Raw genomic sequence first — 25,125 nt, forward strand, 5'->3', positions numbered from 1 at the left:
GTGCTGTCTCATCCCTTCACAGCCTTCCACCTCCAGGTCAGACCGGCCTACCAACAGCTCCCTCACCCCAGGCTGGGCTTTCCTACTTGGAAAGGCAGGGGGTGGGGACTCTTCCTGTCTGCCCTTCTAGGCACAGCTCAGGTCCTCCCCACTCCTACCAGTCATCACATGGTGCAGACCGAAGCATGAACTACCAGGACAGAAAAAGACCCGTGAGGGGTGAAGACTTGTATCTTCTATCCTGCTGCAAGATTCAGTTCTGTGCATCACAGTTAACATGTCAGCCGGTCCCTCCAGGCCCCCTCCCCCCACCCCACCCTGTCCATGATGCTGTGCAGTGAGATACAGCTGCTCACCCCCATGACCCATTCTGTGCCCATACTTAGCTATGTTTGTGACTCTATGTCTTTAATGGTTTGTTGGTTGCCATTACAACTTTGTTGAGTAGAGGGTTTTGTTTTGTTTTGTTTTGTTTTTCAGCTCTTGCAGTTAAGTGTTCCTCTATTTCCCAGTTTGTCTCTACATAGTTGCAGAAGAGATACAACATCTGTTATGCTTTTGTGAAGCAAATTAAATGAGCTTTCTGCATTTACAAAAAAAAAAAAGTCTTTCTGTAAAATACCTTCCAATTGAACAGGGGCTGTTTCTAAAACACAAAAACAAGCAAAACTTTGTTGAAACTCTACAAGTACAAAAATGACACCCAAAGTGTCCTACTCAATCACATCAACTATTCTTTTTTTTTTTTTTAAGATTTTATTTATTTGGGGCGCCTGGGTGGCTCAGTGGGTTAAAGCCTCTGCCTTCGGCTCAGGTCATGATCCCAGGGTCCTGGAATCGAGCCCCACATCTGGCTCTCTGCTAGGCAGGGAGCCTGCTTCCCCCTCTCTCTCTACCTGCCTCTCTGCCTACTTGTGATCTCTCTCTCTGTGTCAAATAAATAAAATCTTTTTTTAAAAAGATTTTATTTATTTATTTGACAGACAGATCACAAGTCTTGTGACAGATCACAAGGCAGAGAAGCAGGCAGAGAGAGGAGGAAGCAGGCTCCCTGCCTAGCAGAGAGCCAGATGTGGGGCTCGATTCCAGAACCCTGGGATCATGACCTGAGCCGAAGGCAGAGGCTTCACCCACTGAGCAACCCAGGCACCCACATCAACTATTCTTATATCTCTACTTCTTTCCAAGTAGAGTGTGTGTGTGTGTGTGTGTGTGTGTGTGTGTATGAGAGTCTTCTTTATGGCTGCTATGTGTACATACAATATGTACACAAACTTATATTCTATCAGTGAGCATTCCATATTTCTACAATCTTAGATTTTATCATTTTTATGACTACAGATATTCCACTATATCTGTAAAATGGAGACAATATTATTATCGCCAATCTTACAGGTTTGCTTTGTGGATTAAATATATTCAGTGATAATTCAAAATGGCTATGCTGCAGAATCACGTGGAAGACTTGTTGAAAAGCAGTTTCTCAGGGTGTGGCCTCAGAAATTCCAATTCCATAGATTAGTTACGGTGCCCAAATTTGCAAACCTAATGTTACTGGTTTGAGGATAACACTTTGAAAGCCACTGAATTAACACATGTAAATGTTCAGAATTGTGCTTGGCATATAGAGGAAGCTATATCAATACATGAAGCTATGGGGCTAGTTTTTGCTATTTTGAGTTAGAATATGAAAATTTACTTGTTGGATGTTTTGTTTAAATTTCTTATAACATTTTTATTGAGATATAATTCATATATTACAAAATTCACCCTTTTATAGTGTACAATTCAGTAGTTTTTAGTGTATTTGAAGTTGTATAACCATGACCTTTAAGTTTAGAACATTTCATCACCCCAAAAAGAAACCCCATACCTATTGATAGTCACTCTCCAACCCCCTCTGTAGTTTTTCAAACTTAGAATATCTGTAAACAAATATATATGTATATATACACTCATGTAAACATATATACACATATAAATATTTATACCTTTCTCTTTTTGAATGATTTTGTCAGAACAGATGCCAAGAGATAGATTCCTGAGTCAATAATTATTAATCCATTTATGTTTAGTGTGACGGTTAATTTTACATGGAAACCTGAGTCACTAGGTACACAGATATTTGGTTAAATAGTATTTCTGGGTATGTCTGTGCGGGTGTTTCCAGGTAAGATTAACATTTGAATCAGTAGACTGAGTAAAGGAGGTTGCCCTCCCCAGTGTGGATGGATGGGTCTCATCCAATCTGTTGAGTCCCAGAACAGGGCAAAAAAGTGGAGGAAGGGATTGTGGTCTTCTGCCCTTGGACTAGAACTTACACCATAGGTGCTCCTTGGTTTTCAGATCTTTGTGCTAGGGCTGCTACTGTACCCCAAGCATTCCTGAGTTTCCAGCTTACAAACAGAAGACTGCAGGACTTCTTAGGCTCCATAACCATGTGAGCCAATGCCTTCTAATATCTCCAATTGGTTTAGTTTCTGAAGATCCCCGACTAATACATACAGCTATTCTTTGAACACATTAGTTCATAAATAGTCTCTTTCCTCCCCGCTATTGCTTTTTATTTTTAGCATGTTGCTCATTTCTTATACTGTTCCAGTTTTCTTAAGTTTGTGTCAACAGACTGCGAGGTTTGGGGGGTCAGAGGCTGATTTTCATCTCTCTGTCCCCAGAGCTGCTGAAATGGAACAGAATATAGAAGAACTGTGGGACAATTTCAGAAGTTGTAACACATGCATAATGGGAAAGTCAGAAGTAGAACAGAGAGATAAAGGAGAATAAATACTTGACATAATAATGGCTGAGCATTTCCCAAAATTAATGACAGAAACCAAACCAAACGTGAAACCTAGTAAGATCAGAAAAACACTTAGCAGAATAAATATCCCTCTCTCACACACACACACATACAACCCAAGACCAAAAAACAAAACAAACAAAAAACCCTATACTGAGGCATATCATATTGAAACTGCAAAAACCAAAGACAGAAAAATCCTGAAAGAAGTCTGAGGGGGGGAAAAAAAGAAAGAGAAAAAAATCTTTTATCTAGAGGAATGAGGAATGGATAGGAATTACAGTGCATCAAATGTTATTAATGACTGACAGTTTATGGACTTGCTGAAAGAAATAGAAAACAATAAATTTAATGATCTCGTGTTCTGGCCAATACTTGTTGGTTGAGTCCTGGAAGAGTTTTACAAAGATTTACTGTACTGTTAACTCCAAGATTTTCTTATAACAAAAAGAATGACTGGCAAGTACTTAATTATCAAAACCAAAACAAAGCAGCATAATTTGTATCCTCACTGACATCATAATGCATATGAACAGATTAATTTCAAATTTCAAGGAAAAGAAAATCTTATTTGTGACCTAACAGGGCAAGTATGAGGATTTATGTTGAAATGGCAACTTTTCAGGATGCCTGGGTGGCTCAGATGGTTAAGTGTTTGCCTTCAGGTCAGGTCATGATCCCAGTGTTCTGGGATCAAGTCCCACATCCTTCCCGCTCATCGGGGAGTCTGCTTATCCCTCTGCCCCCTGCTCTCCTTGCTTGTGCTCTCGCTTGCTGTCTCTGACAAATATATATATATATATGAAAAGGCAACTTTTCATAATACAAATCCTGACAAGCTGTACAAAATTTATTAATAGAATGAATAGGTTATCAAGGCACTCTGAGCTTCCACATGGGCTTGAAGCAGCAAACCAATGTTAAGAGGCATAGGGACTGGATACAACCCCTACCTATTCTTCCCGAGTCCCGCAAAAAATTTAGAAACCAGTATCTTCCCACCCTGGCTGAGATATGGGGGTTATTCCTTCCTTAATTCCAGAAGACAGTTCCAAGTCAGGAGATCTCATTTCTAGTCAGAGGTCAGCTCGCCCTTGCAGGACAAATTCAAGACCATTATCAGCCTCTGCAGGGCTTACTTCCTAAGGCAGGGGATGGAAGCAATTAATCCAGACTCAATTCACTTTACCAGCCTGTGAGAAGCAGGAGTGAATTGACATATTTTGAAATATGGAGAAAAGAATGAAACAAGCTGGATTTGGACCAAGTTCTGTTGCGGACCTATGTGATAGGGACATGTCACATAAATCTTAACTGGCTTCCTCCTTTGTAAAACGCACTTTCACGTCCCCAAACGGGTAGGGACGAGGAGTGTTGGGAGTGGCACATGGGAGTGGCACAGGGTCTCCTCCGCACACCACGAGGAGGTAAGAGCGGATGTCCTGGGCGTCCGTTTGTAATCTACCTCGGGGCGTCTCTGGCCAAGGCTCAGAGACCGAGTGACCTCTCCAGGGTCACACAAGTCTACTGACACAAAGTTGATCCAAGGGCCTTGCGGTCTGTGAGGGATCTCGCGCGGTCTGTGAGGGATCTCGCGCGACCTGCATTGGAGCAGCGGCACGCTACCGCGTATCCGTAACCCAGCCACCCCAGAGAGAAGCCGAGGACTGCCACCTAGCGATCAGTTGTGGCCACGCAAGGGCAGAGTAATGAAAAAGACTGGGTACGGCGGTATCCGGGAAGCCAATACGTTCTCAGTCGGCTCTGCAAACGTCCTTTTGCCATTGGGCCTTTCTAATTGTCGATCAGTCACTTGGCTAGTTTTATATTGGTTTAGCTCCAAACATTCTACACAATCTGCTAATCACGTGTCCGTTTCCACGAGCTTTTTTACGTCATTAGATAGCTCCCTAAATCTGACGAAGATAGTCAGTTCTTCCATTCTATTGGCTGGATGTGGCTCCAATCCCGCACATCCTGTTCGGGTCGGAAGTGAGAGATCACTATTCCTAGTGGCTTAGATTTACAAGTGGCTGTTGTCTATCAAGTCTATCGCCCAATGTTAGCTCAGAAAGTACCGCCCCGGAAGAGGCAGGCTTTGTGAAGATGGCGGCGCGGGGTAGTCCCGTGAGTTTGCTTCCTCGCGTTGCTATTTTGGGATTTTCCTATACCCTCAGCGGCCCTGGGCAAATTATTGGCGCGAGGGAAGGGAGTGATGAAAGGAAGCAGCCTCCTTGGCACAGCGGGGCGAGAGGAGGAGTAGGGTGACGGAGCTGAAGCTACCGCTTCTCTTAGAAATGTGGAGGATTGGCCGGCTTTGAAGCAAGGCTGCACGTGTACTGGAGTGGGAAAGTCGGAAGTCTGGGGTGTCTGAAGGAGAGTGTTTTCCACCCCCCAAATCTTCTCATAATCTTGAGGAAAGAAGGGCTTTTCTTTATTTTCTCTCTCCCTCTCACAGGAGGTGCTGGAGTCAGACCTGCCAGGTGCTGTCACACTTTTGAAGAACCTTCAGGAGCAGGTGAGTCATATCACCCCTTTGGGACGGGTTAGTGACGAATTGGCTTTGGTTTTGTGTGCTTCATCTCCAAACTGGTCGTTTGAAGGCATGTATTGAATGATACCAAATACCTTGAGAGCCAGGAAAACCTTTTCAGGCTAGAATTTAAAGTAATTGATTTCTGCATCCAAAGCAATACAGAAAACTCCAAAAAGAAGTCGTCTGAATGATTTCCTTTTCTATTTATAGCTAAGGAAACCAGGGCTGGGAAAAGTGGTATGATTTGCCCTTAGGGTACCTAGGTGTACTGGTTGAAAGTTCATCCAGTACCATAAAGGTACAGCACCCTTCCCCCCAACACTGGCCCAGTTCCCATCCCTTCCCCCATGGTTTGGTATGATGGTTTCTGTAGCTTTAAGAAAAGGTGGAAAGTTTTTTGTACTTTTTGATGAAGTATCAAAAACCATCTCTGCTATACTTTCCCAGAACTGAAAAGAAGGTAGTGCTACATTTCAGGTAACATTGCTGATGATTTTTAGGCGTCATTGTTTAGTTTTTGCCCTTCATAGGTCACAGAGATGACTTAGGTGTATTCTCCTCAGCTGTTTTATTTGAACTGATTTCAGGCGATGGCTGTAACTGCACAAATACAAGCTCTGACAAAAAAAGTTCAAGCTAGAGCCTATCCTACAGAGAAGGTAAGATATATTTGAAGAGGGGCACCTGGGTGGCTCAGTCGCTAAGTGTCTGCATTTGGCCCAGGTCATGATCCCAACATCCTGGGATCGAGCCCCACATCAGGCTCTCTGCTCAGAGGGAAGCCTGCTTCTCCCCTCCCACTCCCCCTGCTTGTATTCCCTCTCTCTCTTTCTAAATAAATAAAATCTTAAAAAAAAAAAAAGACATATTTGAAGACCTAATATCCTCTGGCTTGTTCTCAACAGTTCTTTTATCGTAGGTTTATTGAGTTTCTTGTATGTCCTAAGTATTAGAGCTTCGAAGATGAGTAAGATCCAGTTTCCCTGCTGAAGTCTAGTGGAGAAGACAGATCAGAGCAATAGGTTTGAGCAAGAGCAATCACTTCACAGTGCCAGAGAGCAGAGGAAATGAGGGAAGGCTTCTCAGAAAATATGGATTATGAAGAATAAATAAGAGTCCAGGGAACAGAAAGAAACAGCATATACAAAGGCACAGAGACCTGAAAGCATGGTGATATCCTGGGGAAGGAGGTCATTTAGTGTGGTTGGCTCTACAGTGTGTTGGGGGATGGGATGGGGAGTAGGAAATAACACTAGAAAAGTAGTCACTCTCTGGGGCAAATAATACATTATATGTTAATAAAAATAATTTAAAAAGAAAAGAAAAATAGTCGCTCTTCGAAGAACCTTGTAGGCCATCTGAGGATTTACGACTGTTATTTCCTCTAACCTAAGATGCCGTTAACTGGGAACATACCACTTACTTTGTATACTTAAAATGCTGTCTGTTAATCTATAATTTAACATTAAGATATCATTGATTAAAAGATACATCCTGACTTCAGAGATGTTAAAATACGGAAATGGTGTGCATCTTAAAATTGAAATATGGTAGGGCGTTTATGTGGCTCAGTTGGTTAAGTGTCTGCCTTTGGCTCAGGTCATGATTCTGGGGACCTGGGATCAAGTCCTGCATTGCTTCGGGCTCCCTGCTCAGCAGAGAGTCTGCTTCTCTCCCTTCTGTGCATTCTCTCTCAAATAAATAAGATCTTTTTTAAAAAATGGAAATATGGTAGTTTTTAAATCAAGGTCTTGTAGAACCTTCTTAGGGATCATTGGATGTGAAGCAGTATAGAAGGAGGGCTCTGGGTCATTCATACCTGCTTGAACTGGAAAACTGTGGTATTACCTGTTTTATATATTGAGTTTTTGTCCTAAGGTGGTATTTGAGCAAAAAATTCCATAGGTCAACAAAAGTATGGAAATCTTTATGGTAGCTTATTAGTAAGAGACATTGAAGGATTTTTTTTTTTTTCACTTAAGTAGGTGCCACACCCAGTGGAGTTAGAACCCAAAGTGGGGCTTGGACTCATGACCCTGAGATCAAGACCTGAGCTGAGATCAATTAAATATTTTATTCTTTTTTTTTCCCCAAGATTATTTATTTGAGAGAGAGTACACAAGTGTAGGGGAGAGGGAGAATCAGACTCCCCACTAAGTGGGGAGCTTCATTCGGGCCTGGATCTCAGGATTCTGGGATCATGACCTGAGCAAAAGGCAGACGCTTAACCAACTCAGCCACCCAGGTGTCCCTAAAGATTTTATTCTTAAGTAATCTCTGCATCCAACATGGGGCTTGAACTCACAACCCTGAGATCAAGAGTTGCATGCTCCGTTGACTGAGCCAGCCATGCACCCCTACAGCTAATAGAATTTTTAATATATTCTCTTTTTGCCTTTTCTTTCTCATCATGCAGTTTTTGTTTTTAGCTATTTTTATTTTTTCATCTTTGTGGGGGTTTTTTTGTTGTTTTTTCTATATGCTTGTCACTCAGTTTGAACTTAACAGTGTCCAAGCTCATCAGAAGAACCTGCTTCTCATATTCTTGGCTAGTTCTGCGCCACCATCGTATTTATTAGATCACTCACTATAGCGGCACCTGGCTGGCTCAGTCAGATCACATGACACGTTACCAAAAAAAAACCCAGAAAAAAAAACCCAAAAAACTTATATTAGATCACTATATATTTATTCATTGAACAGATACTTAGTAACTTATCCCTCAGGACCAAAACCTTACGAGGCGCTTTACAGGTTACAGAGTGCTTTCCTCTTTTATTTTATTTAAGCCTCATAATTACTTTTTTGGGAAGGAAATACTGTATGTGTTATAAATGAGGAGACTGGGGTCATAGGGTTAAGTGACGTACCCATTATTTGACTACCAAATGCCTGATTCAGAACTTAAACTCATTTTGTCTGTCTTTAAAATCTTTGCTCCTCCTCCTGTTATCGCACTAGTGCTGATCTCAATAGCTTTGGATGTTGGTTTAAAGATACCTAGAGATTAGGTGTTGGCTGAGTTTGAATCCCAGCTCTACTCCTAATATTCTGTAGACGTAGGTAGAATATGTAGTCTCTCTGAAATAGGTCTTCCCAGGGCTGTGGACTTTTACAGTTCCATTTTATCTCATCACAAAATTTTTTTTTTTTTAACTTAAGTCTGCTCATGTGTTACTTTCTCGTGTGTAAAAGAATAAACTCCTATAATGTTTGCTTGATTTTCTGACTGTAAATATAACGTGTGTTTTAATTTTAGAAAGTTTGGAAGATGCATAAAACCACGAAAGGAAAATTTAAAAACAGTGTAATCATAATCTGAGATAACTTCTGGGGTACATGTTTGGAAATTTCTTTTATTGTAAAAGTGGTAAATGCTTGATGGTAAAATGCTGTGAAGTGCACACTCCATTTCTTCCTTTTCCTCATCTGGATCCCCAGGGGTAGCAATTGTTAATAGCATGTTATTCTCCACAGATTTCTCTCTGTATATAAAATGTGTGGAGGCACCTGGGTGGCTCAGTCAGTTCAGTATCTGACTTCAGCTCAGGTCATGATCCCAGGGTCCTGGAATCGAGCCCTGTGTCTGACTCCAGTCTCCCTCTCCCCTTCCTCGTGTGCATGTGTTTTCTCTCTCTCTCTCTCTCTCTCGCTAATAAATGAGTAAAGTTAAAAAAAAAAGATAAAATAAAATGTGTGCATCATACTTACTCTGCCTTAATCGGAAGCATATTATAGTGCAGAAAGTGTGCTGACATGGAATTAAGTCCAATTAAGTCTATATATGTAGATTATTGTTTTTAAATGTATTGCATAATTCCATTGATGGGGTTAAAATGAATAATTCTTTTCATTAAATTAACTTAAGATTCAGCACTCTATGGAGACAGTTTGATTATCAAAATTTGGAGGGCTCCTGAAGGGTAGAGGCCAAGGATGCTGCTCAACATCCTTCAGGGCCCAGACAGCCTTCCCAACAGAAAATTGCCCCTTCCCAAATGTCAGTGGCTCTGAGGTTGAGAAACCATGTCATTGTTATTTTGGGGGTTGCTTTATTGATTTTCCTGTTCTTACTGTCTTCCAGTAATTCTTACAGGTTTGCCTCTGTCATGTTAGCATAGTTGTCGCTGGGGCCATTTAAGGTAGAGTCACCTCCTTAAGACTCTTCCAGATACCTTACAGGAACTGATTGGGAAAAACATAAACTTGGAAAAAATTATCCTATTTAACCTACGCCTTCCTTCTGATTTTCTAGCTAAAAATGAATTTGCATCTCCTACTCTGTTTTTCACCTCAGGGTCTCAGCCTCTTGGAAGTAAAAGACCAGCTACTGCTTATGTACCTTATGGATTTGACCCATCTCATCCTGGACAAAGCCTCAGGAGGGTCTCTTCAGGGACATCCTGCAGTTTTGAGACTGGTGGAGATTCGCACGGTATGAAGCACTTGGCATCTTAGTGTTCTAGGTTTCCACAGCCTAAACTCTAGGACTGTCACACAATAGCTCTCATTTAAGTGGGTGTTTTCATGATTAAGTGAAGAACCAAATGAAAAAACTGTTTTCTCATTCATTTGTTCTAGTTTGTCAATATTTTAGGTTCTTTATCTGGCAACTTAATATAGAGATTCTGATGTATGTTTAATTTTGGGAAGGGAATATAATCCTACTTAACCACATTATAGGTTTTGGAAAAGCTTCGTCCCTTGGACCAAAAACTGAAGTATCAAGTTGACAAACTAGTCAAGACTGCGGTGACAGGCAGCCTCAGTAAGTGGCAGAAGCTATAAGGTTATGTGGGGACTGTCATAAATTTTTAAATCTTATAAAATATTTTGGGTTTTTTATTTCAGGTGAGAACGACCCACTCCGTTTTAAGCCTCATCCCAGCAATATGATGAGCAAGGTAGGGAGTTGCATTATCCCAGTTTTCCTGAGGACTCTAAGCCTGAATGAGCCTCGTGGGTGATCCCAGATCTCCTGGGATTCTCTTACTACTGTTGACTTCCATCTTGTGCCTTAGAATAGAGAGTATGAGGTTTTCCTTTCTTACTTTTGCTTATATTCCCACCTCCCCAGGCTACTCTAGCTACTCTAGTTTTTCTTATTGTCTAACATTTCCTAAGTTTATGGGCATTATGTTCTTTTGTAGTTGAGCTCTGAGGATGAGGAAGAAGATGAAGCCGAAGAAGGCCAATCTCCAGCTTCAGGAAAGAAATCTGCAAAAGGAACAGTTAAGAAATATGTTCCACCACGCTTGGTTCCAGTACATTATGGTATGAACTGTGGCTGCTGCCTCCTCAGCATAAATTGTGTTTCTCTTTTCCTTTTCTCTGTTCTGGGATAACCCTTGCTGATTTTTATCACATAGATGAAACAGAAGCTGAGAGGGAAAAGAAGCGCCTAGAACGGGCCAAAAAACGGGCATTGAGCAGCTCTGTCATTCGTGAACTGAAGGAGCAGTACTCAGATGCTCCAGAGGAAATCCGTGATGCTCGGCATCCTCATGTTACTCGCCAAAGTCAAGAGGATCAACACAGGTCTGAGTCCTTGCAGTTGAAAATTGTTTTCTACACCATAGAAAGCTGTCCTTATGTTTTGGATGAATGTGATTAAGTCTGGTACCAAGGGAACTCACATTGTAGAGAAAGTGGAGTGAAAGGCTGATGGTTTTGTTTCATTTCATTTCATTTCTTTTCCTTTTTAGAAGATTTTATTTATTTATTTCACAGAGAGACCATGAGAGAGGGAACACAAACAGGGGGAGTGGGAGAGGGAGAAGCAGGCTTCCTGCTGAGCAGGGAGCCCGATGCAGGCCTTGATCCCAGGTTCCCAGGATCATGATCTGAGCCAAAGGCAGATGCTTAACAACTGAGCCACACAGGCACGCCCCAGGCTGATGGTTTCTAAGAATGAGGGGTGTTAGGTACAGAATAGAGGAAGAATGTTTTCTTTTTCCCAACTGTTTAGGCTGTTTAGGCTGAACAAATGCTATAGGAAGAGGAATATGTGCAGTTCTATCCACTCTGTGGGGCTTAGAAATTCTGTATTTTGCTATCACAGTTCTCACTTTTGTTCAGAAGGCAATGAAGTCAGATTTCTAAAATGGCATTGGGAGTGATAGGTAAGTTGAGGGAAGAAAAGCAAAAAAGCAATTGTAATACGAATACAGACTCACCAATTTTGCATTGGTGGCAATCTCTGTAGATAGATTTGAGTGAAGGGGCCCATGTAGGGAATCCTGTTTGTGAAGGTGAAGTAGAAGATGTTTCTAGTATAATAGCTTAAGTATTCTTGTGGATGGACTGTGAGTTCATTTCTAGGGAAGAGGGAATTTCTGGCATAAAGAACATTTTGTTGAAGAAGCGTGATATTAGACATCTGATTTGCTCTTAATACTCCATTGACTTGCTGTGAAATTTCTTGAGAACTATATGAGTAGGGGGGTGAGTAAATACCTGGGCCCAGGTTCTTGGCTGCAGCTTTCTGTGTGAATGGACTAAACATGTTGTAAACTATTTCTGCGGCAGGATTAACTATGAGGAGAGCATGATGGTGCGTTTAAGTGTCAGTAAACGTGAGAAAGGACGGCGAAAACGGGCAAATGTCATGAGCTCACAACTCCATTCCCTCACACACTTCAGTGACATCAGTGCTTTGACAGGAGGAGCCCCTCATCTTGATGAGGTGAGGTTGTGGGTGCAGTGGTGGGAGATAGCCTCCTGGATTCCAGCCAGGTGGATGTGGGGCTCATTACCATGCGGAATGCAGGAAGGGATGCTAACCCTTGGACGTACACCACCATTCCTTCACTTCTCCATCTGTTTCCAGGATCAGAATCCTGTTAAGAAGCGGAAGAAGATACCAAAGAAAGGTCGGAAAAAAAAAGGTCAGTCAGTGGCTAGGACTTGGATGGTGAAGTGCAGGGTGGGCCGTACAAATTGGGATGTTAGCTCTCCAGATTTGCCCTCCTAGGTCTCACCAACCCCCCCTAGTATCTCTTCCTGACTGGGCATTCATCTCTTTAGAGGTGGGCTTCGTTATTCTTTGTCAAGCTGAAAATCAGCATCATTCACAAACAAGATTTCTGGATTCTGTCTCTAAGATCCCACGGTTTGTATGCAGGCTTCCTTCAGTAGAACTGTGGTAGTACCACTTGAAGGAACCATTATCATGGTTCAGTTTCATTCCTACTTCTAGTCTTTTGTCCTGGGAACATGCAGAAAGTACTGCCCAGGGGACCAGCCCTTCCTGAGCCCTTCTCTCTAAGTGTTCTTTTTTTCTTGTCCCCTCAGCTTTTCCAACTGTCCTTTGCCTCATTCTTGGTTTCCCTTCCTTTCAGGTTTTCGGAGGCGGCGGTGATTGTGGGTGTACATGTTTATATTGTATTTGTTGTCTTCCTGGGATACTTCTAATTTCACTGTATGTAGGGTTTTTTTGTTTTTTGTTTTTTTTTTCCTTGAAATTCATTGTTTGCTCTGGACATATGGAAAGATCTTTATTAATAAAATTGATTTTACTTATGAATTGAAGCCCCTTTTGCACATGTATTGTGTGACTGGACTCACTGGGTGTGGGGTATTTTGGTGAGAGGGTGATAAAAGGGAAAGAGGAAAGATGAAATTTTGTGGGGGGAGTGAGAAGTTTGGCTCTATACAGTTTCCTTTGATAGTATATTTTCCTCAGACTGTAAATTGGTCATTTAACAGAAAGTATTGGGGGATTAGAGTAGTATAATCCACTCTTCCAACCCACATTGCCCCAATTTCATATATGATTTGTTATAATTTAGTTCAAGTCATCTTAAATATGTGAGTTTTGTTTTGTTATTGTATCTTGCTGGCCACCAGATGGCATCAGTGGTTCAGGAAACTTTGGTGCTTGACTGGCAAAAGCTAGGTAGAACCTTTCCTTGTCCACAAGTTACTCTTCTCTCTACATTTGATTGTTTTTCTTTTCTTTCTAAAATAGTATAAACATAGAGCTGATCTTTGGTCAGTTAAAGAATTAATCTGGAGAGAATAGCAGAGTGAATGAGAAGACTAGAGTGTGAAGAATCAGCATAGTCTTATATTTTGTAGCCTTTGACCCTCCCTCAACTAAGGCCCTAGTTTTCCAGTTATTAAAGGCCAGTACGTTTACAAAGAGCTTACAGAGGAGTGCCAAAAATAGGCAGACAGAATATTCCTAGTTTGAAGACCAAAAGAATGAGAATCCCACAGAAATAAAGCCTAAATCAAGGGATTGGTAGGAGTTATGTATCTGAGATCTTGTATTCTGTCCACAGAACGACCTCTGTTGGTGGGAGATAGTTCAGGCCTTGGATAATACAGAAAGTGAAAAGAGGAACAGGAAGAGACAGAAGTTGAAGAATCTGTAGAATAAATTCACTAGAGTATAAAAAGCTAATTTTGTGTCTGCATTCCTGGGCGGTGGCATGGAGAAGGTATAATTAGGTTATTAAATCACTAAATCCTTGTTGATTCTGAGTCCTGTGGATTTGGATTTACACTGGTCAGCCCAACTTGGCGGGGTCTGTTTCTGGTCAACTGTAGCCTGGTAGAAAGTAGGAGACAACCTATTACTGTCTTTTGTTCACTCTGTGATCTTGGGCAGATCACTTAACATCCCTGGCCTTTAACTTTCCTCAGCTGAGAAATGAATGTGTTAGACTGAATCTCTGAGATTCCCTCCCCCTTATTTCTGGGGCCTTGATCTTTTAGTCCTTGGCAGATCTGAGGGAGCCTGACCTGCCCAGGACCCTCATACTTCTATTTGCTCCAATGAATCTAAGCAAAGAGCCACAAGAACAGATTTAGAGATTCTTTTCCCTTTCTGGCGGAACTAACTGGACAGGAGGTTCAGTTCAAAAACGCTTTAGTTAGGGGACGCCTGGGTGGCTCAGTGGGTTAAAGACTCTGCCTTCGGCTCAGGTCATGATCCTGGGATCGAGCCCCGAATTGGGCTCTCTGCTTGGCAGGGAGCCTGCTTCCCCCGTCCCACAAAATCTTTAAAACAGAAACAAAAAAAAAATGCTTTAGTTAGGATCACCACATTCACTTCTTAGGACTAACTGTTGCATTTGTTTCTAATTTATCAAAATTTTTGGGTTATGGGCACTGCCAAGGAAAAGGAGTACTTTTTTTTTCTTTATCCTTTTTCCTTTTTTTTTTTTTTTTTTTTTTTTTTAGAGATTTTATTTATTTATTTGACAGAGAGAGAGACAGTGAGAGAGAGAACACAAGCAGGGGGAGTGGGAGAGGGAGAAGCAGGCCTCCCACCAAGCAGGGAGCCCAACTCGGTACTCGAATCCGGGACCCTGGGATCATGACCTGAGCCGAAGGCAGATGCTTAACAACTGAGCCACCCAGGTGCCCCTTTTTTTCCTCTTTTTAAGATCTTCCTTTGTGTTATATACTGAGCCATGCACTTTACACATAACCCTTAGAAATTATATACCACCAGTATTTTACAGTGAGGAAACTAAGACACTTAGGCCCTTTGCCCAAGGTTACATGGCTAATAAATTAGACAGCCGTGCTTGAAGAACAGCATGGAGACCCTCAAGTATCTTGGGGCTCATGAAAATCTTCAGGTTGTTTTTTTCCTTTTTAAAAATAGTGATAGGTAGTTTATAGCCTTTAGCTCCCGCTTCCCTACAGCCCCATTTCTGTTCAAGGTCTTGCTTTCAAAGAAACCACAAGTTCCAGATACTCTTCTGCCCTCTTGGTGGTGCACCAGTGAACTGAACAAACAAAAGCCCCTGCGTTTGTGAATCTTACATTAATTCAATCCAGGCTTCAATCCCAGGATGTCTTGTTACCCTGGTTTTCTAGATGATAGGCACTACTTGAAAGATGTTTCCAACAAAATGTTAAATAATTTCTGAGAATATTTGCCCCAGGGTCATCAAATACCATTTAGAGAACACTGCTGACAAAGTTTTACTGGGATTTGCAATATGTAAAACAAGCGTAAGTGAAGTTACTTTAGTTAAAGTGGGGATGAAAGATAGCCTGCTTTCCCCAAGATTTCTGAGTAGTTCCAAGCAGAATTTTCAACTCCATAGAATGTACTTTGAAAACTACTGTTAAATAGTAGAACAAGGGAACTAAGAATTTGAATCTCAGGATTACTTTATGGCTGTTGTTTGCTTTTCTTCTATCCTTTATTCCTCCTCGTAGATTCGGTTCTTTGATTGTTCAGACCACATAAATGTCAGATTTCTTCAGTGCAATGCTAGCAACAGATCGTTTCCAATGTTCACTAAGTAATGTCTGTCATTAGTGCATATGAGCCCCTGTTCAGTTTTTGTAATGGTAAAGAGAGTCTTGGCCTTGCTCTAGTCAAGTAATTTAGTGTCTTTCTCTGCCTTAGTTTTTTCATCTGAGGGGTGAAGGAGGGTTTGACCAAGACCTGGTTTTGCCTGTTATTGTTAGTTTTATGAAGGCTTGGGGAAGTGTCCGTCAGGAGTTCACAGCAGTCTTCATGGATATATATTTTTTTATTAGAAAAAATATATTTTGTTTACAAGGAAGGGATAATCTCATTGTGTCCATTTTCAGTACCACGGAGAGTTCTGGCTTTCCCATCTTGTTGGTTGCCTTGGGTTGGTGAAAAGTACATGGCTAAACCAATCCAAAGAGCTGCATGGTGGAGATCTGCCACTTTGCAGAGCCCGGTTTATCTGTCCAGTCTCCAGTTTTGATTGGTAGCAGATTGAGTGAGGCTCAACAACAGTTCTGAGTATCCCTGTCCTCCCTGCAGTCTCTTAGGTGTGTAAATCTCAGATCCATGTTTAGACTTATCCAAGGATTTGGCCAACTTGATGGAAGCATGTGAGTGAGTGAACTGCCTTCTCCTCTGCTGGTAACATCATTCATATTGTGATGCACAATATTTTAAACAACCCTTGAGAGGAACTCTGTCCCCTATTCTTTGCTTACAGACCCTTGAAGAGACTTAAACTTGCTCTTTGATTTCTTGTGCTCAGCCTCTCTTTCTGCCTCTGCATGGAGAAAAGCATCACTGCTCTGGCTCTCTGCCCAGTCTTGCTTTTGTATTTCTTTGATCTCATTGTTGAGAGGGTCTCAGAGAAGCCCCAAGAGCCGTGCCTTCGCATGTTTAAGCTATTGATGCTCTTGAAATAACAGAGCCTTGCTGTGTAAGAAGTATATTAAAGGTCTGTCCTGAACAAATTTGGGTCAATAGGTGGCAGTAGTCACCTAGTCCCAAGGCCCTGACACCCCCTGAACACAAGCACATTTGATGGCCATTATATTTAAGGTTGAGAAAGGAGGTCACATTGAAATAAAAATGGGGGAAAAACCATCCCTTTTTGGTGGAATCCAGGAAATGCTGAAATGTACTGGGTTAGTTCCGTGGGGGTGTCGTATGGGGGAGATTGCAAACAGCCCGAAGGGCCCTGGTAGGAAGCAGCAGGGCCTCAGGATTGGGGGAGGGCTTCATGGGTACTGAGGTTTTGAGAGCTGGAGTAAGACCGTGTTAAATGAGGACCAGTGCTGAAAAGAGAGTCGGGTTGGGGGGGAGTGAGAGGAAAAGAGGTGGAGGAGGGAGAGGCAGAGCTGTGTGAAGGGACCAGGGAAGGGGTGGGCTGTGATGGGGAGGACTGCGGTTAGAGGGGGAGGGGAAGGCTGCTGCAATACTGAGCCCATCGAATGGGGGAGGGGGGGGATAGTTGTCTGTGCTGCAGCTGCATTGGCTCCCCTCCCCCACAATTCCAGGGAGCTGGAGCAGTGCTGGCAAATCTGTCATCATGTATTTATTATTATTAAAAATGTGACGGATCCTTCCTCCCTGGAAGCACAACAAATACCACTGATCACATTTCTCTCCCTCTCCTCCCTCTGCAGAGCTTTTGCGTTCTCTCTTTCATTCTTTCTACCCCATCCCCCTCCCAGGTCTGTTTGACTGGTGGTGGTGGTGGTGGAGGGGAACCCTTCCTTTTCCTTCTCTGAGCTTGGTGGCTCCCTGGGGGTTTCTAATGATGGTTGGGAGTTTCAAGGCGATGCTGGGAGGAAGCAGCTGAGTGAGGGGCATCCATTGCCCCAAGGAGGGAGCTATGCTCTAACATCCACTGGGGAAAGGAAATCACTAGGAAATAAAGATAAAATCCTTTCTCAAGCTAATGAAAGAAGAAGCAGCTCACGAATTCCTTTCAGTACCTGGCATTTCTTCCCTCTCATACCCTTTTGTACTGCCTTAATTCCGAGGGGGAAACCCCCTTGGAATGGAAAAAGCCAGGAGTTCTGTGTCCTCTTTCCCTTACCTTGTTAAGTCCCTCTTTTCCCAGGAGAGCCATATAGAATTTATTCTTTTAGCCTTCGAGTTGGTTACCGAGAGGTTTAAAGGGCAGAAGCCATAGCTTCTCCCTCCCTGCCCGCACCCCAGACTCCCCATGCCCAGTTGGGGGCCTCTTTTGTTGCTGTCTGTAACCCTTCGCCATGCCCATAGGTGGTGCTGCTGTTGCTCGGCGTGCTGGCCCTCCTCCCACCCCCGGCTCCCTCCCCCTTTCCCCAGCCCTCTACTGCCTGATTGTTATTCCACCAACGTCTCCTCTACTGTTCCCTTCCTCAAATTAATTTTGTGGCGCTCTTTTTCCGCAGTGCCATCTTCCCCTCCCCCTGCTCCAGCTCTCTTGCTTTCTCTGTTTCTCTCCCTCTCCTTCTCTCTGTCTGCAGGGTTTCTGTCGGCCACCCCTATCTAAAATCTACACTCTTCTTACTCCCTTTCTTTTTCTTTATCTCTTCTATTGGTGGCGTCTTACAGATGACTCTCCTAATGAAAAGCGGCTGTGGATGAGAGTGGGTGAGAAGAGAGCCAGGGCGAGGGGAACTGAAGAGTCAGTGTCGAGGGCTAGGTCAGGAGAGTGACAAGGCTCTGTGAGGGAAGTGAATGGAAGTGGGAAAGTAAAGGCATCCTTTCCTGTCCAGATCTGTTCAGTGTCTGGATTTGGATAATGAGAGCCCAGCTGGCAAGGGAATACTGTGTTAATCTGAATTCACAGAATTTGATTCTAGGACAGTGGGAGATAGGGAGTCACAAGAATTCAGATAATCAGGGCTTCATCCAAAAACTTCTGGTTTAGATTGCTAAGGATAGTTGTGCTTTTGTTACCCTGTATTTGAAGACTCAGGAAGAAAACCATGCTCTTAAAACCTGTTCTCTGGTCCCTCAGGAGATGTCCTTTTATTGATCTTTTGTGTCCTGAGAAGGTCCTTCTTGCCAGGACAGCTGTGATGCCTGCTTGGGTATCCTGGCTGCCTGCTGAGCCCAGTTCTGGCTGTAGGGCTGTAGGATCTCAGTTAACTCTTGTAGCCTGTTTCTTTCTCATGCCATTCCGGGTCTCCTTTATCTCAGCCGAGTTGATGTGGTTGCTTTACTCAGCCGTAGCTGCCTTTATTGTTTAGTCTTTCCAGAATGTAGGCCAAATGCATCAGACCACTACCCTAGCTCTTACCCCACCTTGCTTCTTAACTTTATCTGGAGACTGCTCGTTGTGTGACCAGTACAAACCCTAGTAAACTCAGCAGTGTCATTGATTGTAAGGTTATCCAATTTCTAGGATGGCTAATTTTCCTCTTATTGAATTATTTTTATGGATGAACAGCGTCCTAGCAGCTGTCTGGACAACAGTGCTAACTAAGTCTCTGCCTTGTGTGTGCCCTAGGAATTACGGGTGGACATGTGGCCTCCTTCCTTCATTTCCCCATGGGAGGAGATCTTCCCTAGCATATGTGGCAGTCCCAGAGCGACTAGCACCCACTTCCCTAGCATATGTGGGTCAAGGCTGCCTCCTAGGTAGGGGAGAGGCAGAGTTGCCTGCCCAGCAGAGCACAGGAAGGAGCCTCAGTGAAAACAGGGACTAGAACACCACACCCTTCGCTTTATTCTCTGAGCCTTGCAGGTGCCTGTGAAAACCTCTCTTTTTGCCTGCCTCTTCCACCTTCCTAAGGTGTGCATATTGATGGAGGCAGGTAGGCCAGTGGACTCTTTATTTCCTCAGCTGAATTTTCTACGGCCCTTTTTCAGACCCTCCAGTTAGGGTCATGGACTCACATAATATAGGCAGTGATCTGTGTTAAGGTCCCTCTCTTAAAAGCAAGGCCCAATAAATATTTGTTGCACTGAATGGTAGGAACTTTTCAGCTTTAGTACCCTTCTAGAAGAGTTATAAATTAAGTTTTAACTGTTTCTTCCCTTAGTGCTTATAATGCTGTAGCTAAAATTGTTGATTTTTGTTTTCTTTCACTCAAGCCTTATAGAGGGAAGTGATTTGTCCAAAACTTTATGAATAAATCATTAGCAGAGCTGACATGAGAGCCTGTATCCTCTCCGACATCTAGGTCGTCTGGCTTTGTTGACTCCCACTTGGAAACCAGTGTTCCCATTTCATCCCCAGAGTCACTGAAAGCCTTGAAGCCAGCAGCAGGTCAGGTTTTATGTCTACGCTAAGCCAGTCTTGGTTGGCCTGCTGGGGGAGAGCATCAGCAGTGGGATAGCTGGGGTATGTACTCCGGACAGGTACCTGGCCAGAATTCCCCTCGGGCATTTCATAGCCAGCCTATCAGAGAGGCCTTGACCATGGCAAGGTAGGGGATTTCCAGAGCCCTAGCTTCTGTTTCCCATTCCACATTTAATTTGACCTTATTCCTAATATGCCCCTTCCCCTAAGTCTTTTCCCCCTCAAAAATATTTTAGAGCTCCAGCTCTTAAGCGGTGGATGCTGGAAACTCTGGTCTCTGTTCTTTCCTTACTGCTCATTTGCAACCAACTCTTCAGTTCCAGGACAACTTAAATAACCAAAGGCTCTGTGGACCCCCTACTTCCTGCTGGTCTGGAATCTAGTATAAAACCATCATTGTGGCTATATTAATAAATGTCCATATAGTTTTTGATCATTAATTAAAACCTAAACTAGAAAATAGGCTCAGAAAGCATTCATGTATTTCCATTCTGACTGAGCCTGTAGCAGCTTCCTCTGAGAACTGCTTTGTCTCATCTGCCAGCCTTGGGTTTAGCCCCACGGGTGAACTCTGGAGAATAAAGAGCCCCTGAGTTTCTACTTCCTCTCTCCCAATTGTGATTCACTCACTGCTAGCTCTTGCAGGAAGCCCTAGGTGGTAAAGAGATCAAATCAGAATTCCTAGCCAGGAAAACCCTGTCTCTTAGCTACAATGACCCCTGTCTGCCATTGCATTCAGCTCTATGGCAGTTAACACCAGAAAAGCTTCATCTGGCTTCACACCCTCCTTCTGTTTCTTTCAGTCAAGCCTTATGTAATCTATCACTGATGGCAGACTTCCTTCTTGCCCTCCTTTATTCCCTCCAAGGCTTTAAGCTCCAAAGCTTCCTAGGTGCCTCCCACCAAAGAGGTGCTTTCTGAAGCCCAGTCTCTCCTCTCTTTCTCACCCCTCAAATCCTCAAATCAACCCCCTAATAGATGTATCTCCCTCAGTATCAGATGATACCCTTACAGAGCCAGCTGGGTGGTTCTAAAAATCCCATTCCTCACCCTTCTCCCCGCTGGAGCTCCTGGAATCGGGTCTGCAGCCTCCTGTCATCCTAGCCTCCTTTTCTGTTCATTTGGAAGCTTTTCTCCATTGGTTTTGATAAATTCCTGGTTTGGCAGAAATATCCAGTATTTAGGAAGGTCCTGCGGGATGAATTCCCTGTCTCCGGCACCTGAGTTGACCCTCAGAAAGATCTGCTCCCGCCTCTCCCTGCCTTGCTGCCATTTCCCCCTCTGCCTGGCCTAGGCTGGGCAGGATCAGTATGTGGAAGTCCTCTGCTCGGACACTCCATCCCTCTTTATCCATCGTGGCAAACAAAGCGTGGCTCTGCCCCTGACTTCCTCCTCTTCCTTCTCCATTATTTATTTCTTCTCCTTCGCCTTCTCGCACCTCTCCCTTCCCTCCTCACGTAACACTCCTCATTCCTCTTCCTTTAAATCTCTTTCTCGTCCACTTGCTCCCCGTCGCCCATCTGTGCTTACTCCCTCCCCCCACCCAACCTCTCATTTTTCAATAGCATCTTCCTCATTGCTCGCCCATGCTGAGGAAACAGGCAGGTATGGGGGAAATGGCTGCAGAGTGGGTCCCTGGTTGTCCAGAGTAAGCTATCCCTTTTTCTCCAGAGGAGTAGTGGCTATCTTTTCCCATCTTGTCCTCAGTGGTCCTTAGGAGCCAGGGAACCCCAGGTGCTGGCTCTCTCTTTTGGGATGAACAGTCTTTCCTCTCAGCTTCATCCAGGGTTGAAGAGGAGAGGAGTCATTGGATCCAATAACCTCTTCTTTTGCTCTTCCTGAGTGTGGGTCTGTCCGTGTTTCTCCTCCTTTTTTTCTCATTCTCTCCCTCTTTCTGTCTCTCCCCAGCACAAAGCGGCGGCAGGACTGAACGAGTCTGTCTAGAGGCTCTGCCAGTCTATGCCCCTCACTCTTGCCCCTCCCCCCTTGCTATGCGTGCTATGGGAGGGGGGGGGTTGGAGGGCGGTGGCATGGTGCCAGCCAACCCAGAACCATCTCCTGTGCCTTCTGCACTAAGGCGGGCTCTGTCTCTCCTGCCCTCCTCCTCTCCCACTCTTCCTCTCCCATTTTTAATTAGCTGCTGAATTTAATTAAATCCCACATGCTAATTAACATTCCTACGGGGAAGCGTGCCAGGTCAGAAAAGCAGGGGATGGTAAAGCAAGACTTCTGTCCACCTAGGATAGGAGATTTGGGGATGAGAGGTGGTGGGGGGAGGAGGATAAAGGGTAGATGAGGAAAGAATCTAAGTGGGAAGAAACCCGAGAGAGGTCTGAAGAGACAGAGAAGGGAAATCATGGAGAATGGAACCTATTAAAAAGGAAAATAATTAGAATAATTAACATGGGAGAAATGAAAGTGTTTTGAAGCCTCTAAAGGTTAGAGGTAGAGCTGTGGGTCTCAAACGTTAGCATGCATGAGTAGCCTGAGAAATCATGCTATAGAGGATGCTAATTTGCTCCTTGAATGTCTTCCAAAGAAATAAATCTCAGTTTTAAGAGGAATGCTTTAGGTTAGAAATGAAGGAGAACTTCCTCCTTGGAAGGCAGTGGCATACTCTGTTGAAGAAACTCTTTGGGAGATAAATTCTTACCTGTCTAGAATGGTTAAAGTTTGTCTAAAGCCAGAGGTGATGATGAACTTTTAGGTGTTTTCTAAATAGACATATTAATCCATAAGTATGTACTCTGTCCTAGAGAATCAAAAAAATCCAGGAAGGGAAATTTTAGGATTCACTCTCAGTTCCCTTTCCGTACTGCATTCTGGTGAGCTTTGAGTTTGTTCTCTGTGGTTCTGTCAACTTTTTAGGGATGAGCCTTCTCTTCAAATCAGATAATTGCTTTGCTGAGAGGTTGAGAGCTCTGATTCCTGATCTGATTCAGAAAGATGAATACCTTATGGCTACCATGGCTTCTGGCTTTGAGCAAGGGGTAGAGAGACAGGAGAAAAACCGGAGTTAGATCAGAGAAGGGAGGTTGGGGTGTGGCTTGACAAGGGTAGGTCTGGCACCAAGGATTCCATTAAAGTCACTACTGTGGCCCAACCTGAAAAAAAATAGGGACATCTCACTTGTCATTGCTTTTCTCTGAAGAGTAAAGAAAACTATATTCAGTACCGCTCTAAACTCCCCCTTGTTTAGTACCCCCACCAAGAACTCAAGTCTGGGGGGGAGTCCAGCAGGTTAGAAGAATGTTTCCCAACCATCTCGAGTCTGAAATAGACTGAAATAGCAAGTGCTGTGTTGTCTGTATCCCTAACCACCATTCATTTAGACGGCATTCCTCACCATTATACCGCAGTAATTAATTCACTCAAACATATTTGCATACAAGCTGTGCATAGCATGGTACAGCACAGTAACTCAGCCTGCGCGCACGTATAAATGTGTGCATGCTCCGATAACACCTGTTGGCCTATGCTGCTTTTGTGTCCTCATCTGTTGTGGGTGATTTGTGTCTGTGTCTGATCTGTCGCAGAGATGGGGGCTCCTGGAGAAACCAGGTCTGTTGAGCGGGGCACACAAAACACTAGCCCAAACCCTCCCGTGTTTGCAGCTCTTCAGCAAACAGTGATTAACAGACAGCCATATATCAAGGTTTTAACAGTTGATTTAGAGTCTGTGACATTCCTAGTTGTGAATATTTTCCTCTGAAAGGAGTGCTTATTTTTTAAAGTTATGAGAAGCGTACAGTGAGTAAGATAAAGAATTTATGTGATAAGTAAGATAGGCAACTCTAGAGGGTCATAGGGCTTATGCTCCTTGATGAGGCTTGAAGCCAGTTCCTAAAGAGGGGCCAGGCCTGAGGAAAGGCACCAGAGAGCAGAGAACAGGATACAGGCTTGTTGTTGTCTGTACTGTATTCCCTTTCACTCTCTTAGACGTTTCCCAGCATCTTCCCATTCCAGAATTATGGTTTGGCCATCCGTGCCCATTTATATCTTATTTTGTCCACTTAATGTTGTGTCATATTATCCTATGCTATTAAAAAAATCAGGTTAGGGGCGCCTGGGTGGCTCAGTGGGTTAAAGCCTTTGCCTTCGGCTCAGGTCATGATCCCAGGGTCCTGGGATCGAGCCCCACATCGGGCTCTCTGCTCAGCGGGGAGCCTGCTTCCTCCTCTCTCTCTGCCTGCCTCTCTGCCTACTTGTGATCTCCATCTGTCAAATAAATAAGTAGGGACGCCTGGGTGGCTCAGTTGGTTAAGCGGCTGCCTTCGGCTCAGGTCGTGATCCCGGCGTCCTGGGATCGAGTCCCACATCAGGCTCCTTCCTCAGCAGAGGCTGCTTCTCTCTGTCTCTGCCTGCCACTCTGTCTGCATGTGCTCACTCTCGCTCTCTCTCTCTCTGACAAATAAATAAATAAAATCTTAAAAAAAATTTTTATAAAATAAATAAATATCTTTATAAAAAAAAATCAGGTTAGAGAATACCTTGTGAACATGTAATATTCTAACATGGATGTACCATAATTTGTCAAACCAGTTATTATTGTTGGACATTAAGAATGTTTCCAGGTTTGTTGTTAATGTTTCTCCCTTCTGTGTTGGATAGCCACATCTTTATATGTAAATCTTGCAGTTTTCCAAAGTGAAATTTCTCGAGCAAAGGATAAAGACCCCCATTCTGGTTTGTGGATTGACTACATTTGATTCACCCACGGAAGCTTATTATTATTTAATTTTTAAAAAGGATTTATTTTTCGAATAGGTAAAAAATTCAGACACTACAAAAGGTAACACAATGAAATTTTCTTCCACCTTTGTCCCCCATTTCCCTCTCCAGAGGTGTTGAATGCATGTATAAGCGTATGTATAGCTACAGGTTTGTGAAAAATAGAAATCATCCTGTCTCACCTCCAAAAATTCTAATCTGGTCTGAGGAGGAGCCTTGGAATATCTCCCTCCTTCCCCCACCTCCAATGGCTTTCTAGCTAATTCTACTGTGCAGCCAGATGTGGAAACAACCACCAAGTCAGATGAACTCTCGGGATCCTTTCCAGCTCTAAAATTTAATGACTGAAACTCACAGAGTTAGTAATTTAAAAAATAATAATGATTAATGTTAAGACTAAATCATAATCAGGTGTCATAAAGATTCTCTTTGAAATGATCTCAGGGATCCAATTTTTGATACTGAATTTATTATTATTAATACAAATAATGGCTACCATTTATGGAGTGCTTATCTGTGCCAGGCTTTAGAAAGTACTTTACACATTCTCACTTAAATTCCATAGCACCCCATGA

At 43.3% G+C, this 25,125-nt stretch overlaps 1 protein-coding gene across 2 annotated transcripts; it reads left to right on the plus strand.

Annotated features, from left to right (window-relative positions):
• The first annotated feature begins 4,876 nt into the window (after nt 1-4,876).
• On the plus strand, nt 4,877-12,861 carry NGDN (neuroguidin). Of its 2 annotated transcripts, none has more exons than XM_047738855.1 (11): nt 4,877-4,927; nt 5,259-5,318; nt 5,924-5,995; nt 9,634-9,771; nt 10,020-10,104; nt 10,188-10,240; nt 10,487-10,610; nt 10,706-10,874; nt 11,865-12,021; nt 12,166-12,223; nt 12,677-12,861. In XM_047738855.1, exons 1-11 carry the CDS (start codon nt 4,907-4,909, stop codon nt 12,694-12,696), a joined length of 957 nt encoding a protein of 318 aa, XP_047594811.1. In that variant the 5' UTR covers nt 4,877-4,906; the 3' UTR covers nt 12,697-12,861. The 2 variants fall into 2 exon arrangements, with proteins under 2 accessions (XP_047594811.1, XP_047594812.1); XM_047738856.1 differs by lacking the exon at nt 4,877-4,927 and adding an exon at nt 5,784-5,813 and having other exon boundaries at nt 5,261-5,318.
• Nucleotides 12,862-25,125: the final 12,264 nt, after the last annotated feature.

This window comes from Lutra lutra, chromosome 7 (assembly GCF_902655055.1).
Source record: "Lutra lutra chromosome 7, mLutLut1.2, whole genome shotgun sequence".
Classification (NCBI taxonomy): Eukaryota; Metazoa; Chordata; class Mammalia; order Carnivora; family Mustelidae; genus Lutra; species Lutra lutra.

Coding starts and splice junctions, on each gene's coding strand:
- NGDN (XM_047738855.1), top strand. CDS start 4,907: ATGGCGGCGCGGGGTAGTCCC. Junction 10,241..10,486: donor CCAGCAATATGATGAGCAAG/GTAGGGAGTTGC, acceptor GTTCTTTTGTAG/TTGAGCTCTGAGGATGAGGA. Junction 10,611..10,705: donor CTTGGTTCCAGTACATTATG/GTATGAACTGTG, acceptor TTTATCACATAG/ATGAAACAGAAGCTGAGAGG.